The sequence below is a fragment of the Rhea pennata genome, chromosome 5, assembly GCF_028389875.1.
Source record: "Rhea pennata isolate bPtePen1 chromosome 5, bPtePen1.pri, whole genome shotgun sequence".
In the NCBI taxonomy this organism is placed as follows: Eukaryota; Metazoa; Chordata; class Aves; order Rheiformes; family Rheidae; genus Rhea; species Rhea pennata.
In genome coordinates this window covers 13,567,377-13,587,434 of record NC_084667.1, presented here as the reverse complement: position 1 = coordinate 13,587,434, position 20,058 = coordinate 13,567,377, and the positions used below count along the sequence as shown (strand labels likewise).

The 20,058-nt window shown below is 38.9% G+C and overlaps 1 protein-coding gene across 1 annotated transcript; it reads left to right on the top strand.

The window, feature by feature from the left end:
* Positions 1 to 6,012: 6,012 nt before the first annotated feature.
* MED6 (mediator complex subunit 6) lies at positions 6,013 to 19,482 on the top strand. The gene is made up of 8 exons (XM_062577733.1): positions 6,013 to 6,052; positions 10,504 to 10,663; positions 11,683 to 11,774; positions 14,374 to 14,456; positions 15,079 to 15,187; positions 15,687 to 15,802; positions 16,603 to 16,630; positions 17,220 to 19,482. Exons 1-8 carry the CDS (start codon positions 6,031 to 6,033, stop codon positions 17,348 to 17,350), a joined length of 741 nt encoding a protein of 246 aa, XP_062433717.1. The 5' UTR covers positions 6,013 to 6,030; the 3' UTR covers positions 17,351 to 19,482.
* Positions 19,483 to 20,058: the final 576 nt, after the last annotated feature.

Here is a 20,058-nt window from a genome sequence, read left to right as displayed (position 1 = left end):
TCTAATCTGATGTGCAAAGCAGAGAGATGCTGTGGCACTTTCGATTATACAGATGAAGGTCTTTTGCATAAGAGCAGGTCTGCCATTTATTTCAAATCATGAATCTCTGTAATGTGAGTTTAATTAATTTAACCTACTTCTTCCTCTCAAAGTCTTGCTGTAAAATATTCACATCTGGCCCATTCTGTGCTGATGGTGAACAGAATATCCCTAAATGGAGATTTCAGTCATGTAAAAGGCACTAGAAAGTGTCCTCTTGCCAAGCTAGATTATTTCCAGCATTGTACATTGTGACGCCAGGGTCACAACTACAGCCTCTTCAGATTACATGGAGTTGCACAGCAGGAGTAATACCTTGTTCTCCGATGACAGAGAACGCAGCATCAGCATGATGATGTGATATTTTTCTGATACACAAGGGATCAACCTAGACTCTTTGGGATGATGCTGAAGCCAAAGACAAGATTATCTGTATCTGAGAAAGAAAAAACATTTTTTTTAATGCATCTTGTGACAGGAATTTTGCTCCTCCTGCAGGAGATAGGATGCATACTCTTCAGAATAGGATTCCTCTGCAAACTGTAGTCCAGACTCCTTGTGCCTCTATATTAGTTCCAAGGGCCTATGCTAGCAGTTTCCTATCCAGATGGAGGATCCTACAGCATAGGCTCTTGGGAGGAACCCATACTCTTCTCAGTCACATTTATAGAGACCAGGTAAATCTCCTCCCTGAAAATATCTTGTACGGACTATGCATCCAAAAGTCTCATTTAGCTGCCAAGCTGAAAGGCCCTTTAAACTCCTGCACTGTCATGATACCTGTGTATCGAACTGGGACTTTTCTCAGTCCAAAACAGTATCCAATTATCTGGTAAGTAAGCCTTCAGTAATGTAGTACTTCCTGAGGGGGGAGGAACATTTTACTATAGCAGATATGGTCATTTCACAGGTCCAGCAAATGCCCCACTTCCTCACCTTAGGTTAGCTCAGCCCTTACTGTTAATGCATTCTCTGTCTGGGTCCTGGGTCAGCAGCCCTTGCTACATGCAGATGCTGAACTAAAGTGACCTCTGGGTCTAGAACCAGAAGCAGGAGGTTGAGAGAAAAGCCTGCTTCAAGATTTTTCCTTCAGCTTTTACTTCAAACTTCAAGCCTTCACCACTACAGAATAGGGCCACTGTGAGTGTGCTGGTGGCCCAGGGTGCTGTATATAATTCCACATAGGTGAGTGTAGATTGGAGAGTTCAGGAGTAGGGGTAGGCTCAGAGATTGGAGGAGAGACCTGGAGTAACAGAGGTAATGGAAAAGAATGCTAAGGAGGAACATGAGGGAAGACACTTTTTTTTTTCTGGGTTTTCTTCTGATCTTAGAGGCAATATGTGAAGTGTCCTCTGTTTCATCCTTCACTTGGCCTGCTTTCCCAGTCCCACAGCATGCTCTTTGCAAGTTCCTTCCCTTTTGGATCAGTAGAGAAAACTGAGCTTGGGAGTTAGCAACAAAATGAAGTCATCTGCTCCACCCACACTGCCAGCCTTTATTCATGTTAACAGAAAAGATGGCTAAAAATGATTCTAATCCAATTCAGACACAAAGATCAGCTGGTGATCAACATTTTGCTCACTTGTCCATCTTATAAATCACGTGCTGTGAAGGCACAGGTGGAGAAGGAACATACCAGGCAGGATCGAAATGATGGGTTTTATGACCAAATAGTGTGCATGTTGGGGGGAAACACGTAAAATTATTGGGAACGAAAGATAGGTGCTAGGGTTACCAGGCAACCAACACTAGCAAAGAATAACATGAAAAGAGAGTGGGGAAGAAGCCATCCAATCAAAGAACTGCCTGGCCAATTAAGTGTTTGAAACTGATGAAGTGAACTCATTAACATTTCATAGTAGGTGAAGAAATCTGTTTTAGGCAGACAGGTGCAGAAAAAAAAATGTGTGTTGACTAAGTGGATGCAGCAGAGACTATAATTCTTCTCTGGAATAAAATCCTTAATTTCAACCATTATAAGACTTGGGGTTAGTCAAGCAGAAGGAGTATTAAAGGTTTCATTCATTCCTGCCACTGGTGTTACTTGTTTGATTTTGCAGCTCTCTCTTACCTTGAAACTATTAAATCATGCTTTTCTTCTTCACTTTTGCAGCTTGTTAGCCTGTCCAGGCTTTGCATCTTTCCACTAGGCTGCAATAAGTTAGCACCACTGTTCTGTAACACAGGGCTCACTGTCAAATCAAAGCCCAGTTTTTAATCAAAAATAACAACAAACCAGGAAAACACATGCTGATTTTGTTCATCATACTAGAGAGACCTTTATTTTATTAAAACCTGCTTTCAGATGAGCAAAGTGCCTGACTAAGCATATAAAAATCAAGCACTTTACAATTTGGCCATGCTAGGGTTTATAAAGCAGTATGAAACAATGGTACTCAAAGCCTGATGGAAGATACTCTATAAATGCTAAGGCTGTAGTGTGGCCTGGAGACTGTGATTGTTTGCTTTTCTGCTCTTCATTCTCTTAGGCAACCCTTAGTTAGAAGACGTTACTATTTGCAGCTCAGTGCTGATAGCAGTGAGGAGAACTCAGTTTTGATGAGCTACAACCAACATTGCAATGACTTTAGTTAGATCTTCTCTGCAGCATTTTTCCAGCAAAAAAAGAGCACGCAAGCCTGGCCATTTTTTTTCCTATAGTTAATGCATCTGATCAGCAGTATTTATAAAAACTCTTTGTATAAAACAGTATCCCAGGAAAAGGAAAAAATAGAATTGTGCAGTTTGGCCATGTTAGGGTTCAGCAATAGAATTTGAGGTCTGCTGGAAGCTATTATGTAAATAGATACATCTGTAGTGTCATCTGAAGATACTCTTAAAACTGTGATAGTTTTCAGCATGGCAAGAAGGGAATTTCCTCAGCAAAAATGTTAAAGCAAAATAGGGGGGACAAACTCATACTAGCCAACTCAAATCTTCAATTTTTCTCATTTAAATATTACTTCAGTGTTTTCATTACATTTCCAATAATTTCCTATCAGTACTTTGTTCCTTTTTGGATTTTTTTTTTCCAAAGGGAAAGCATTTCAAAGAATGTTCTTCCACTCCTACTTACTGTAAAGCCAGTAGCAAATTGCTCATTTCGTAAGTAATTCAAGCTCGGTGATTCTGCATTAGCACAGGAACTTAAATCTCCCTCTGCAATTTACTTCAGAACTACATTTGCACAGAACAGTTAATGGGATATGGAGGTCATTACTATTAAACTGCAAGTTACAACATAGATTGGCAGAATAAAAATGTTGTGATGATGTGATTGTTGGTCAGCAACCTCTTATATGTGTTGGAAACTACTCAGAATATAATGAAAAGGGTCCTTACATAGTACTTTTTATCTTATGGCATCTTTATTAGATCTCCATCTGTAACTCAAACTTCTTCCCAAAAAGCAGAACATGAATACTTATCACGACTCTCCATTTAGAGAAAGCTGAGTGAAGAAGACATATTCTTTTATGTTGCAGTAGGTGAACACATTAGTAGATGAACAACTCTTCCCAACAGTTCTTCAGCTAGTCTCATTATATAATTGAAGATTTATTGTAAGCCATCAAACACCATTATTTCCCATATAAGAGTCTTTGCTTTTCGGTCCCTCACTCATCCAAAAACATATTTGCTCAGGAGAGGTGCAGAGTCAGCAGGAAAGATGGACAACATAAATAATTAAAATGGAGGATGGGGGTTGAGTTCACATTTGCTACTGAAGAGAAACAATTTGCATGGAAATAGAATGAGACAGGATGTCAGAGATGCTCCAAAAAGGTGGCCATTATATCTTTTGGCATTTCTGCTCTCCAGGAGGATTGTTCATGACACAGATATTTAAATACTGGTTTCAGAATGACACTTACCATGATATTATTTGGAAACACTCTGCTGGGGGTAAGGTTAAGAGAGATGTATTTGACAAAGGCAGAAACTGCTAACAATTAGTGTTAATGAACGGGAATCTGCAGTGTGTGTGCACATGAAATTACACAGTGGAAAAGTATGTCTAGAGAATATTATCTTAGTAGTAACATCAAGCGCTCAGAAATGAGAAAATTGAAAAATTAAGGATAGTTCTGTGATTTTTAATGTAGTTGTGCCATTGAAGACTGTATTGCATGCTATGCTTTTATGGCTTCCTCTTGCATTTGGTGTTCAGGATGGGAGCTGCCCATCTATTCAATACTTTGTTTTCTTCCATTGTTCAATCTTATTAACTTATTTTTGTTCAATATGCAAATCCTGTTCTGAAGAGGGAAATATTAATTTCCTCATGACACTCCCCAGTGTCATTGTGTTTTGCAAACATTAATTAATTAATTTTCAGAAACTCCTCTGAGTTAAGGGATTGTTATCATTCTCATTTTAGAGATGCAGCCTTGAGGCACAGAGATGACAAAAATCTAATACTGAATGCTTATACCAAGATGGATTTCAGAGAACTTGACTTTTCAGAGTACAGAAAATTATAAAACAACAACAAAAAAACCCCACAGCATCAGAAATTTATCTGCAGTGAGAACTCAACATATCTATAAATCATGTCCCAGCATGTGAAGTAAATCTCCAAGAAATGAAGAACTGAAATTACTGGACATCTGTGAAGAGTTGTGTTAGCATCATGTAAGACTACATCACAGGCAAGGATATAATCCAGTTTTCCAAGGCAGCATTCTTTGCCTTAACTATTTGATCTTTTAACTTTCTATAACCTTCACTTAGCACCTTGACATCTTTCAACTTCTGAAAGACATACAGCAAATGTTCTGCAGACAGCTCTGCTTCATAGAAAACACCCCCAGTTTACCTGCAAGTCATATATTGTCATATTTGGACTCCTACACATTGAATGTGGCTCTCTGGGGCGAGAGGGGAAGAGTGCGTGGTTGGGCACTTAAAGTCCACTTCATAATGCATCTATACAAGAGGACTGAATAAAGAGCAAAAAAGCAACTTAATTTTGCTTTGTCCTAACTTCTTGATTGTTGTTTTTTCAGTAATAATATCCTTTTATTGTAGTTTATACATGCACTATTTTCTTCTCTCTGACTGAAGAAGAAATTTCATCATGACTTACATCCCCAAGGTGCCATCAGGAAGGCTGTAACCACTAGACTCCCTGCACAGACTCTGCTGCTCAGACCAAGGCAATGGCTGATCTCAGCAGCCCTCTACAAAGGCTCTGCTGAGATGGGCATGGGGAACCAAGCTGGTGGAAGGCAGGGAGAGCTGGTGCTCCGTACAGCAGGTTAGTAGCTTGTGGTTGTCAGTCTAAATGAAGATGTTGTTAATCGTCAGTGTATGTTAGTTTATATTCTTCCACTTGCCAAATTTTATTTTTCAGCCTATGAATGACCAGTAATACAAAGAGTCAAAATGCTAAGGACCAAAACCGGGGACAGGAAGGCTGCAGCCTGTAGACACCGTCGTTCAGAAGGGTAACGTGAAACAGAGCCGCTCCAGCTGCCTCGGCCAGAGCTGCTGCGGCACTCCACCGGAACGTGCAGGCCTCAAAAGCCAGCAGCAATTACCACAGGACAAAGCCAATAGGAAGATAACTGTAAAACGTCTGCACTTCTGTTTTTGAACGAGTAGTTCAGGAATAGCCCTAAAAATGCCCTTAGCGTCCGTCACTGATGCTGCGGTCCTGGTCGCGGTGCCAGCGGCGTTGTCACCCAGTGGCTTCGAAGATACCGCAGGCAAGTTCCGTTCAGCGCTGGTGTTTTGCCAGTCGCTTGTGCGGTGAGGGCAGGAAGGTCACCTGCTCTGCCTTTTCTCCGAGCTGTTGGGTGGTTGGGGTAATACAGGCTCTGCGGGGTGTTGTACAGCTCGTTCGGACGGGGCACCGCTCACACCACCCGCCCGCCCGCCCGCACCGCCGCGCCCGGCGCCCTTCTCTCCTCCCGTCTCGATGGTCGGCGCCGCTCTACCCCACTTCCTGTGCCGGCCGTGCGCCGGCGGAAGTGCGCGTGCGAGGCCATGGCGGCGGTGGATATCCGAGGTGGGAGCGCTCGTCCGCCGCGCCGCTGGCGGCGTTTCGGGCCCGCAGTCCTCCCTGCGCCGGAGCCGTGGCGGGCGCCGGGGGAAGCCGCGCTCCGTCGTGGCTGTTGTGTGGCAGGTGCCCCGGCTCTGGGGCAGAGCGCGGGGGCCTCGCTGTCCTATGCCAGCAGGCAGTAGCTCTGCTGAGGAAGGAGCATGAGCCTAGTGTAACGGCTGATTGCCCTTGTCAGCTTGAGGTTTCCGTGCAGAGAGTGTGTGCTCCAGAGAGCCTCTAAGTTACTGGAAGAAAGGGTACTGGTATGAAAGCTATAGAACTGTATACTTCATCAGGGGTTAGTGTGGGTAATTAAGCTCCTCGGTTTATTTATATGTTTTCAGAACTCTGATCAAGGGATTTTAGTAACCTTGTTAATGTGCCTACATCATGAGGAGGATCTGGGAGGAAAAATCATGTTTATAAAGCAATTTTGCTGGACATAAAACAGGCTAGAAGAGTGTGTGAAGAGTCAGCTTCTTGGAAAAACAAGCCTTAATTATGGGACAAGTAAGGCTGGCTTTGCAAACAGAATAAGGGGGTATGAGGATGATGTGATAGGATCCAGTAACAGTTAAGAAGGAAAATTCAAGTTGTGAAGTGTGGAGGAGAGCAGGAGATGATGGACTGGTAGCATGAGGCCAGAGCAATGAGTTTAGTGGGTAATCTTAACAGCAGTTTGGGTAGGTGCTACGAGGCTGGCTAAGTGTTAGAAAAGCCATGAAGAAAGCTAAAGTAATTGAGAGGGAGAAAGAGAAGGGTTTGGGTGAGTATACACTGGTATAAATATTGTGTTTTAAAGTTAGGGCTGTATTTGAATAAGTCTTACAGAAGGTTTATGTGATAGGCAAAGTAGAGGTTAAATGACTGGAGAGTTGGGACTGTGAGTGAGAAAAGAGGGTATGGGGGGCATGAGAAGATAAATTACACTTTTTGTAAGAATGTCTGAAAGGAATCACACCAAAAGCCTGTCTAGTGAACTCTCAGATAATGACCAAGGGCGAGTATTTAGGAAAAGGTCACAAGAGACAGGTTAAGTATAGATTGAGCCCTTCCTTACTAAACCTCCAGCTTTTCAGAAACATGTACTTAAGGGAGTTCCTGTAACAAAAATAGCAGTTGGATCGCTATGACTAATGGCTGATGATGAATTCTTTTTTGTTTGGTTCCTCAGTGCTCTCTGAAAATAAGTGTCACAGATTCTACTGTGATATGTATGTAACGCTCGTTTTTGTTTCTTTTTAAACCTGAATTGATTGATTTTTCTGCTAATGATTCCCTGCTAACCTTTCAGGTTACCATTCAGGACTTTACAAACCCTGTGTTGTTGTCTTCACCAGTTGTCCTTCCCCCTACTTCCCTAAGGTGTTTGGTTTTTTTTTGTTTTTTTTTTTTGTTTTTTTTTTTTTGAGAGAGAGAGAAGAAACAAGAAACTGATATCTGGTTATTCTGTAATCCTCTATAGCTTGCTCTACTTAAGAGTGTCAGATAGTGACATAGTATGGTTTTTGATAATGCCACAAAAATTTTCTATCTTTTATTTTCATATTTTTCTGACTGCTTTGTTTCAAACAGCTGTTTGCAGTGTTCGCACTTAATGATAGGAGTATTGTGAGCAATTATTAGCTGGTGTGAGAACCTTCCCTCTCAATCTAGTTCACCTAAGGTCCCTCAAAGTTTCGTATCTAAGCTGATTCAAGACACTCGGAGTTTGAGTGTCAAAGCCTAGTGTCAAGCTATCCAGCCTAGAAGTCCAGGTACAGCTTGTTGTGTGTGGATTGCTTTCCTCTTATTTTTTGCCGTGGTTTGTTGGCTTGTCTCCTTTGTTTTTGAAATGTCAACCTGCCATGAATGTCTCATGTGAGACAATACTGTCACAAGCACATAAAGTGAATACGTGGTGCAAATTCCATGTAAATACACTGAATACGATGTTCTGGCATTAATAAAAGGAAGTACTCCCTTCTTCCTCAGAATAGGCATGCCAGGTTCGTGGTTGGGTTTGTTCTCCCTGCTTCCCCTTTTTCCAAGGGTAGTTTAAGAGAAAAATCTTGCAAGTTTTAAAGACAGTTTAACTATTTGCATTTATAAAACAACAGCTAAAGATAACTGAGTCTTAGAACCCAAACTTTATTTTCAGTTTTATGATATATTTGTCAATGTCTCTTTGGCCTTGTGAGCTTAACTGAGATTGTAATCTTGAGAAATTTGGTTATTATTAGTCCTACTAGCAAGAAATTTCTGCATTTGAAATATGAAATGGGACTTTATCCAGGCAAGAATGTGAATTTGGGCTGTTTTTGTCTTTGCTGGAAAGGAAAGTTTGTCTTTGGGTTTTCACAGGTATTTAGGATAGTAGTGCTACCATACTTAAGCATTAAGTGCTTAATGGGTTTTACTCCTGTGTTACTGAGATTCTTTTTATAGAGAGAAGAGAGAATAGTCTGTATGAAACAATGTCAATGCCTTTAGACATTTTTTTTTCCATTTTATGGAAGAGCTAGATTGGCAATTCTGAGATTGACAAGACAGAATGAATTATTCATAGTTATTTTGCTTTTTTCTTGGTTTGCTGAGCACCTAGTATCACTTTACTAATCATTCATAAAAGAAGCAGCTCATAATGTGTGAGCTCACATTTTGCAACTGGTCTTGCTATCCTTGAGCATGCAGAGTTGCCACAAAATAAAATATTCACAGTGGAATGAAAAGTGGGAGTTCTGGATATGCATATAATGCATGAACATAAAGGAGTGATTCCTGTAAGAAAGCATTTCAATTTTTTTCATTCATTCTTCAAAGAATTTGCATCACTTGTACTTAAAAAAAAATCTGAACAATATATGCCTCTGTTTTCTGCTTTCTCTGTTTTCTGCTTTCTCTGTTTTCTGCTTTCTCTGTTTTCTGCTTTCTCTGTTTTCTGCTTTCTCTGTTTTCTGCTTTCTCTGTTTTCTGCTTTCTCTGTTTTCTGCTTTCTCTGTTTTCTGCTTTCTCTGTTTTCTGCTTTCTCTGTTTTCTGCTTTCTCTGTTTTCTGCTTTCTCTGTTTTCTGCTTTCTCTGTTTTCTGCTTTCTCTGTTTTCTGCTTTCTCTGTTTTCTGCTTTCTCTGTTTTCTGCTTTCTCTGTTTTCTGCTTTCTCTGTTTTCTGCTTTCTCTGTTTTCTGCTTTCTCAGAATAGAAAGTCTATTTGTTGCTATTGAAAATTAAATAGCTGAATTTCAAGATAGTTTTCAAGCTACCTGGTATGTCTTTGGTGTTAGCAATGTTGTTGGCTATAAAACCAATTTTTGACCCTGTTTTCTTAGTCTGTATTTAACTTTGACTGTTTATGTGCATGTAGAACACAATTTTGCTGAAGTGTCATAATTAAATCTAGATAGTTTAATTCAGATGTCCCTAAGTGCGTAAGAATTTATCTGATATAATCTGTAACATACAAACTGTTACGTATTTCAAATTTGAATACTGACATTGTTAGGTTTCTGTAATAATCCCTGAGATGTAACATGAGTATTTTGCCATGGACAACTTAGGAAATCAATTTCCTGAGTTGCGAATAGAATCTCGTATTAGTAGTTGCTGGGAAACATTTGCCAAAATATAACATCTTTGTCTTTTAGGGGCTTGTTTACTATGGGTTTTGCCTACACCAAACATCTTTGGCAGATAACAGTATCAGTTGATGTTCTATCAGAGATGTGTGTTTTAATGTTTCTAAGATACTATGTTATTAACCGCTCCCTTATTTTGTTTCACTCAGTAATCTACTCATTGGCTTTAACAGAAGACAAATTTTGCTTTAACAGATCTTTGTAGTGTTTGACTTATTTTAAGTACTGTGGTTTACAATTTGGAAACTATTTTTGTAGGAAATAAACATGGCTAGCCTTAGCTTTAGTATAAGGTGTACTACTTCTCAGATTTCCTTTTTTCAGTAACTGATTCTAATTGACAGTTGAACTTAAGCTTTTTCTACCAGAAAACTAGCTTTCTAAATGAACTGTGTTTTAGATTGTCTTTCTACTCAGCTATTGCTATGGTTTGTAATATAAACTGTATATAGTAATACACATGCACATAGTATTATAATAATATTATGCAGTTATTGGAGCTAGTTAATTCTGCCCCACCACCTCCTGCTGGCATTCTCAGAACATAATGGTCTACCAGCAACTAATAGTCAAGGGAAGAAAAGTATAATAACAACAGGCTACATTCTTGTCTATCTACTACAGAGCTATAGTAAGTTAAAGGATATTGATTATTACTTGACCTCTGCAAAATGCATTTTTAAATGGAACACAGCCCCACACAAGGCAGTTCTACTTTGCTTGCATGCCATAAGAATTAACTGTTTATTTTGGAGGTTTTCATACTGTTTCAGGGTGTTTGGTTCTCAAAGTAGGTTTCTCTTGCCAGATAATCTCTTGGGAATTTCCTGGGTTGACAGCTCCTGGATTCCAATATTAAACAATGGGAGTGTGTTGGATTATTTCTCAGAGCGCAGTAACCCATTCTATGACCGAACATGTAACAATGAAGTTGTCAAAATGCAGCGGATGACCTTGGACCATTTGAAGTAAGTTGTTAATTTGAAACTGTTTCTAATGTAGTTTTGTTCTCTTTCCATCCACTCAGAGGCTTTGATGATCAAATGGCAACATACTGGAAAGCTGCTTCTATTTGTTTTTCAGCCCCACTGCTTGCCAGGGAGTCCAGGTTTTTTATGTTTAGATGTCTTCTACTTCCTCTAGTGCCATTTCAAGGAAATTATAGCCATGAAGTGTTCTAGGTGCATCTTGAGATTCCAGTAAATCACCTTTTAGATGCTCTTTGAATTCAAAAAGCTATCTTCTTTCTTCCTCCCAGATCAACAGAAATTGAATATTGATATTAATAATGTAGTTAAATGCTTTTCTTGTGATGAATAAGGCTTATGTTGGGGGATACTTTGGGTTTATAAACAACTAGCTTGTGATTCTGTATCGTGCTGGCTGTGTACCGTAATTAATACAGATATTCCTCCAAAGAGCTGACTTTTTTAGTATGAATAACACAAGTATTAAAATTTTTAAGTAAACGTCACAGATGGCTGTCTAGTGAGATTACTCCATGTTCAGGTTAACTTTCTTTGCAGTTCCCTGTCCACTAAACTGAGCGCAACTGAAGTGTGTTGAGAGCTATTTAAAGACTCAACAATATGACAGGGAGCATGCAATTAAGCTAAATGCCCATTGGCAAAATTCCTTGTACCTGTATATAGTTGCAGAGAGGCTTTCACATCACCTGAGTATACTGTGGTCCTTTGTTTCTGTATTTTAATAACAATCTACCATGAAACAGATGTCATTTTTCTCACTATTTATTCTTTTGCTAACCTGTCCTGCTTAAAAGTTTTGTTAACTTCCATTGTATATGCAGATAGATATCTGCCTCTATTTATTGCTCATTATAAAAACAACTTCCAAAGCATCAGAATTTTAACTCATTACTGTTGAGCCTTTTGTAGCTCTGCATCCTATAGCTTTTATTTTGAGAGCAAGATATTTATTCTGGTTGCTTTTTTTTGTTTGTTTGTTTGTTTGTTTATTTTTCCAGCCAAATGATTGGAGTGGAGTATATCCTTCTTCATGCTCAAGAGCCTATTCTCTTCATTATCCGAAAGCAGCAAAGGCAGTCTCCAACGCAAGGTAAGGTCTCTTAGTTTTTGTCACTGTTGAAAGGCTGGACAATTATTCTTTTATCTGTTTCTAATTTGTGTTTAAGCATTTGTCTGATCTGTCTTTATCTCAAATCTAAATACATGGACATGAGGCAGAGTGCCTCTGGCTACCTCCCATATAAAGCCTCATGGAGTGACATCTAGCCTGCTAGTAGCCGGAATTGCCCTCCTGTGAGGGCAAATGTGAAGAGTGGAATGAGAAGGTGCTGTCATATCTTTTGCTATGAAAATTGATAATAGCATGCATGCCATGTCATATTGCCATGTCAGGCTATACACAAATTTTCAGTTTAATTAATTCAAGTAAGACTAATTTTGTGATTGCTTGGGCCTGATGAGCTTAATTTAATTTGTGCTAATCATCTGAAGTGGTTGGTATGTGATTTATTTATTTATTTATTTTGGGAAAGCTATGGTTTTCATTCGTTAGAAAGATGCATTCATGTCAGCTGTGATTTGGTTAGATTGCTAAATGTAGGAAGGAGTTGCAAGAAAAGACAGCATAATACTACAAAATGCTTTTGTTTTGGTTATTTGTCTGAGACCTAAATATTTTGGAGGCTTTAGGGAATCCTGTGACACTCTAAGAAAGAGTAGCACTGGTGTCAATGATGGCCTTTCCAAGTTCTGAATGAAATAACTGCTTTTTCTTTCCCTAGCATTCAACTAGATTCAATGTGACTTTTTTAACTTTAAATTTATCTGTGTATGTATGATAAATTATAAGGAGCTACCACATTTCTATCGTAATTAGACCATATTCTATATTTACTGTACCTATGTGTAAAACACTAGGTTATTTCAGAATAAACATTACAGGAGGTAAGGGGAAAACAGGGTTAATGCTAGTTATTTTTTAACTTTCTGTTTAATAACTTCAGCTCTGTGTATGCATTTTGCTCTTGTATAGGACTTTGGCTTGTCTAGCAATGCTACTTATTTGCTCATGTCAGATAATGGCCTCTCTGTATTTTAATTCCATATGGAAAAAGAGCATATATAACTATTTTGAATATGTTTTCTACTTCTTTTTAAGAAAAGATTTTGAATCTAGCTTTTAAAAGATGAAAAGGTGAGTATAGAAATACCATGCATCCCTTGGTTTCTACTTTTTTTTTTTTTTTTTTTTTTTTTTTTTAATCCAGAGTAGAGTTCTGGTTTTCACAACACAAATATTTGTTCTTTGACTGTAATACAGGTCTGTGGTGGAGCTTAGCTAGGACTTGTTTAGTAACACTTTTTCACTATGGTCCTAAAGTTTGGGCTAGATCTCTTACTTGTATCACTTAGTTTCCTGGCTCAAATGTTACCCATATGTTTTATTTTATCTTGACACAGATATCACTTTATTTAAGACAGGTTAAGTAGGGGATAGGAAACTTGAAAATTTAGTGAGCTCAGAGACAGTATTGAATATTTGGGTAGAATTGGTGCAGATCTGTCTTAGACTTCTTTGTGTTTGGGAGGAAAACTCTTCTCCACCATGACCCTTTCAAATCTTAAGCCAAGAGTTTGCCTGTTTGAAGTGGTTAAAATCTGTTGGTAAAATCTGTAGATCCAAAGACAAAAGGAGAGCTATCTGTCTAGGAAAGTATGCTGTAAGACAACAGAGCTGCTGTTCTGTGTCTTTTTCCACCCTCAAAGAAATGCTGAGAAGGAGCTCCTCCCTCTTTTGAGGAGGAGGGGGTCATGGTTCTAATATGCACTGAACTGTCTTGTGTTAATTTAGGCAGGCATCCAGGTTTTGTAAAATCCAAGTACTGAAGAAATTGAGTCCTGTTAGTGAAAAGGTCAAGATAGAATGTGTTAATGCAGATGGAGGAACTGGAGCAAATGTATTCAAGGGTGACAGCCGTGGGGACATGAATCTGGTATAATCATTATGGATCCTAAACTGAACAAAGTGTGGAAAAGTATTATGGAGACATGTTCCTTTGCACAGCAGCTTTAACAAAGAATTTTTGATCAACCAGTAGAAGTCGTCCCTAACCTGTTTTAGCAAATGGGTTTGGAAAGTTCCTTCCCCCTCCTTCCCCCCCCCCCCCCCCCAATCTTGTTTAATTTAACAGGCTTATTTTATGTGCACTTTGCTGCCATTGGGCCTAGGACCTCTAGTTAAGAGGACCACACAAGTCAGAGAAACTTGAGCTTGGGAGAATGAGATTTTGCCTTCTTACAGATTTCTACCGGTATCAGAAACTGGTGGGACTACTTCCAGTGCAGTTCACTTGGCTGCTCTTGCTCTGAAAATCCCAACTCTCATAATTCCTGTCCTGTTGCAAGCAAATAGCTGAATTTAAAGTTGATATTCTTCTCTCTCTAAAGCAGACCTAAGTTTCTTTTTTTTTTCTTTTTATTTTTTCCCTCTGCCTCCTCCCCTTTATCTCTCTGTGGATAGAGTACAACTGAAGTACCTTAAGGAAAGACTTGGAAGAGAGAAACTTTCACTATGAGATGAATATTGGAATTCTTACTGTTACTACTGAAAATAAACAAAACATACGCTCTTCGGACAGAGATTTAAATTGATCCTGTATGTTTTTTCCCTCCCACCCTCCTCTTCACAGTTATTCCATTGGCTGACTACTATATCATTGCTGGTGTGATTTATCAGGCACCTGACTTGGGGTCTGTCATTAACTCCAGAGTGGTAAGTGTTCTGTGCGTTTGATATATATCAGTCTGTACCTGCTTTTGGTTGTTCTGCAGTCTGTTTCAACCCTTCCTGCACTGTTTTGAGAAAAGGTCTTGTAACCTTTACTGTATACAGTAACTTAAACAAAACAAACACTGCTGGTTAATATGGTGGGTGTCCTATATAGGTAGGGCACTGATTGTAGGGATGAAGGGATCTGAATAGCTGAAATCAGACAATTGGGAGAACAATGTGAAGCTCAAATAATCATAAGAAAACTATTAGATGACATAAATACATGTGAAATAACAATGACATATTTAATGAAGCTTACTTTGGAATATTTATTGTTAGGTTAAGTTTTTTCTTAACAGGAAGTTAAGTTTCTTAACAAGAAACTTGTTGGTTTCTTCTTGTGTCCTATTGACACAAATTTTTTCACTTTAGAAAAGCACTTGATCTCATAAGATCCTGTTAAAAAGATTACATTCTTGGTCCAAAACTAGCTGCCTCAATCTCTCTTCCCAGAACAAAAATGAATACAGAATAGAAAATTTTAAATCTCTGCCTACAAGAATTTATACTGTACTTCTTCCTTAAATTCTGAATATTTCCTTATGTTGACTTGCTTTGAAAGCTCACTGCGGTGCATGGAATTCAGTCTGCTTTTGAAGAAGCTATGTCCTATTGTCGCTATCACCCATCCAAAGGCTATTGGTGGCATTTCAAAGATCAAGAAGAACGAGGTATGATTGCCAGGCTCCCCTCTGTGCTTTTGAGAGAGGGTGATGTGCATATGAAGGAAAAGCTTGGCTGCAATACATTATAATGGTATAAAGAAGGTTCAGTGCTAGTGCCTGTCCTGTTTGAAGATAAGTTAGTACTTTTCATGAGGTTGGATGGAAACTTGCTCTTCTGGCTTCTGGGCAGGTGGGGATGAGCACTGAGGTGTGGGTGGGAGGTGTATCAAACAAACAAAAAAAAAACCCTAAGCCCTATGTCAAAGAAGTGTGGGACACTTCAACCAACTGAGGACTCGAAGGACACTTTAAGAAGCCAAATCAGTTTGTCAGTAGGTAAAATTATCCTTAATCTGTCTTCTACAAAGGAAGAACTGATGTCAAAGGGGAAATGGAGATGAAGTTTAGAGGGGAAACTGAGAAACTGATGCTGTCTTGTCACACAAAAAAGAGCTGATAAGAGATCTTCTTAATAGACTTCTGTCACATTTTCTGTCATTTGTAGAGAAGGCTAAACCAAAAGCCAAGAAGAAAGAAGAACCAAGTTCTATTTTCCAAAGGCAACGAGTAGATGCTTTGCTGCTAGACCTGAGACAAAAGTTTCCACCTAGATTTGTTCAGGTATGATGCTTATAAGCCACTGAATTATGTAGCTTGGAAATTAAAACAGTCAAAATACTTGAACAACTGAAACTGACAGTGCATGGGAATTTTCTGTGCTTTCTAGAATGGTGACACTGGTTAGATAGCAGATTTTGAAAGTAGCAGGCTTAAAGAAGGTGGAGTTCCCCTTTGTAATTAAGAGTTAAGACCTTGGCAAAACTATAGTGACAAATTGTATTTATAAATTCCTCATCTAAGTGTAGAAGATCTATACTTGTCAGCTATTGGATTTTGCTGCTGCTGCCAGTTTTCTTTTTTGTGAGCTGAATGAAATCAACACAAGTATTATATTCTAGTTACTACATTTTTCTGGAGACTTGCTAATTAGTGTGGATATCCTCAGCATTCTGTGAGGTGGCTGTGACAACCTCTGGATTGTCTCTAGCAGCTTTTTGTTCTATCAGGTCCTGTGCTGGAGAGCAAATGAAAATGTTTAGTGTAACGCAGTAAATAAAATAATACAGTACGGTCACAAAACTCTTTATGCTTCAGAGATTAGGAAAGACTGACTAACTGAGCACTTTCTCCGTTAGTTCCTTTCAGTTGTCAGAGGAAAACTGCATGGTTTTTAAAAAGTTATTTCATTTTTTCTTTAAAATATATTTAGTGATCAACCAACAGCCCTCTCTTCTACCTCAACTCCTGTGTGTACAGTAGCACATTGCCTGCTTTGTGTACCTAAGTGAATACAAGGGAGAGTTAAGAATTATGACTTTGGTTCTTCTGATGGTTGTTTTTTGTTTGCTTATTTCCCACAGCAAAAGCCTGGAGAAAAGCCCATCCCAGGTAAAACTCTTACTATCAAAAGATTTTTAAAATAAGCTATATATTGCTGTGTTTTTCAGTTGCCCCATAAGCTTCTTTCTGTTGTTACAAAGGTGGTTATTCTGGTACTGCCTAGTTGTGCAAAGTGCTAGGTAGGAGCAGAGGTCAGTGTGGTGACCAGCATGAAGCTGAAAAAAAGTATGTTTTATTCCCTACCCATGAGATGGCTTGCACTTTCCATCTGTAAAACTTTATTGTCTGAAGGTCCAAGTGTGGGGAATCCTCTTTGAATGCAGGAGGGGTAAAGGGTGCACGAGGGAATGATTAGGTCAGTCCTGCATTCTAGTAACTTTGCCCTTTGCTATAAGTTCAGGAAAGCATGTGAAGGCTTTAAGTTGATTCTAAGCAACATTGAAACAGAAAAAGACTGGACTATTTGAAAGCATTACACTCTAACTTGTATATGGTTAGAGTATGAGTTTACTCCGTAATTGTTCTTAGAGGTACTAATTAATGTTACCACTTGGAAGTCAACAAGACTCTCTAAATGGCTCGGTCAGTATTTTAGAACTCAAAATTGGAGGTCTAACTTCTTTGTTTTGTTCTTAAGTGGATCAAATCAAGAAGGAACCAGAACCAGCCCCTGAAGCTATCAAGCCAGAGGAGAAAGAGACTGTAAAGAATGCTCAGCAGAGTGCTGGCACTAAAGGACCTCCTGAAAAACGGATGAGACTCCAGTGAAGGAAATTGTTACACATCTGGATTAGTCAGTACCTGAGAGTCTACAAGAGATTCTTGCTCCCTTTCCTTGATATCTAAGCTCCTCACAAAGACTGAAAATTCAGGGGCTGAAGTCCCTGTAATGGCTCTTTCTGTAGAAACCTATTGTAGAAATGTCCACAATGGGATGTGAGCTGCTTCAAAGAAAGTGTTTTCAGTTTTCATTCTGTTTTGTCAGTTGGCTTCTGAGAATGGTTTTTACATTGAGGTCTATTTTTGCAGCCTCCTGAAATCCTTACAGTCCCTTGTGTCTTGGTTTCTTATGTAAAAAGAAAAACTTTTTATAAAAACTTGTTCTTGGTAAATCAAGTCTTGGGTGCTAGGTTGCCTCTCATAAATACTTCGTTAGTGAATATACCATATGGGCTGCCAGCAGTCTTTTACTTGGATATCAGAATATGTCATGTGCTATTTTGAGGAAGGCAATTTCAACTAAAGGATTTGGCTGATATAAATTGCTGTGCCCTTAGCGTGGTGGGGATACGGATTGAGGATTTGGTAACTGGAAGCTCAAATCCATGTGATTAGATGTCAAACTGCCACAAGTCTCTAAGTGTTCTCAGACACTCTTTTTACTTAAATGACAGCTAAACTGTTCCTTTATAATAAAAAGCTAGTGTTTGTCAAAGATGAATGATGACATAAAACAGGCTAAAATATCTTGCTATGTGCTCACAATGTCTGCTTTTCTTTCTTTCATTGCAACTCAAATGTCTCAATTGCATACCATTTCCTCTGTGCTTCTAGCACCTTCTTGCTGCATCTAATCACCTTGATTAGTTGTCTGCCTTTTACACCTGAGGAGGAAGGGAAGGGGAAGAGAAATATTACTGACAGCTGTATACTTTGCGTATTTGCTGTGGTGTTTATACAAGGCACACTTTGCCTTCCAGAGAATTAGTTAGAATCCATTGCTAAGAAATGAATGTTGGCTTGTTTTGTTTTTTATGTAGGAATAGTGGAGCCATCCTTGAAATAGTTTTCTTCTGCCCCTGGCCCCTAAAATGTTGCTTGCTTTGTTGCTCACTTTGTAATATCCTCTAGGAAATGTTAGAGTGAGGAAAAAGGATTCTAAATAGACAAATATGAATTGGAAAGACTAAAATATATTCAAGCTACTGTGCCAAATTTAGTTTGAGATTATAGGAGGGATTTTCACCTACTTCAGTAACTGATAAAGACCTATGACTGAGTAGCTATTGAATAATGGAAAGACCTGTGTAACTTTTGTCCTGTAACCCAAGGATGTAATAAGTATGTAGATAAGCAAGTGGGGGAAAAAATGTGGGAAAAGGTGGATGTGGGGAGGTGGAAAAAAAAGCAAAGTGGAGCAGCTATTTCTCCAAATGTTGACAGAAGTGGATAATAAGCCAATGTGAAGTTCTAAATCCAGACATACAGAGCAGTTACTCTGGAATGCTCAAAACAAGTTGGAGATATTCAATCTTTAGTAATTACAATGTAGTATGAATACATTTAGAACAAAAGGTTATGGTTTCTTTCCTGTATTAAAGGACTTTCTATGGGAACCAGGGGCCCAAGGAGCACTAAGCTTTGACAGTGGGTTGCTGAATTATGACAGAGCAGGGATGGGACTGGTTAACCAGAGCTCTAAGATTGTCTGTTTCAGTGGCACAGTTCTGAGTCAAAATGTACCACTTACAGCATCATGTACCGTATTTTTCCTTGAGGAAATTTGTTTTCAATCATATAGCCATAGCAGGTCTACAAAATCAAACATGCATTACTAACCTTTAAGAGGTGTGGAGTTTTGGGGGGTATTTTTGTTTATTTTTAGGGAACTTCAGGAAATGCCCCTTTTTATTTTTTAATGATAATTTTTTAATTGCCAGATCAAATAGTTTTATCCATGAGTCATGGGGTTTTTTGAGTAAACATCATAAGCTGTACAGAAACTATTTTTTTTCCTCTTAATTTGGTATTTGGTCCTGAGTTATTTCTTCTGTGTGCTGTTCAAAACCTACTCTGAAAACAACTATTAATTTCCTCCTTAGTCTCTTTGGTATTTATCATCTTCTAGAATCTGATTCATTTCAGCTATTAACATAAATAAACACTCTAACACTCCAAAATAGAGATTATCTCAATTTGTAAGATGCGGATTATGATGAGGGTGAGGGATTTGTCCAGTAGGATGGGATCTGGTATTGTGCTGCTGACCTCTCAATCGGAAGGCTTCAATTATTTCTGCAAGGGCAGTGCCTATTAGCCTGTAGTCCACGGTGCGAGAGTGCGGGGGATCTATCACTTTTTCCTAAAGACTCAACAGATAGCAAGTGAGAAGAGTAAACTAATTGTTGATAGAATTCAATTCTACAGGAGCTTCACCTCCCTCTGGAAAATTTTAGGGAGCAGCAAGATGAAAAAGCAGTTGGAGGGGGAAAATGGTAATTATGCAGTTAAATGTGCTGAACAAAAAGTTTCTACTGTTGAGTAGCTACAGACCAATGTGATCTGTTTTCCTTGCTCTACTTTGTGGTTAGCCATTTTTTCCAACCTGTTCATCATCATATAATGGGAATCATTCCTCTTCTCCTATCTACACCTTACCTGATCAGAGTACAGAAGTGGAAGGCTCTGCTAATCCAAGCACAACTGCGTAGTCTTGTTGAGATGACCTTGATACTGAAGAACTTGGTGTAGGTGCT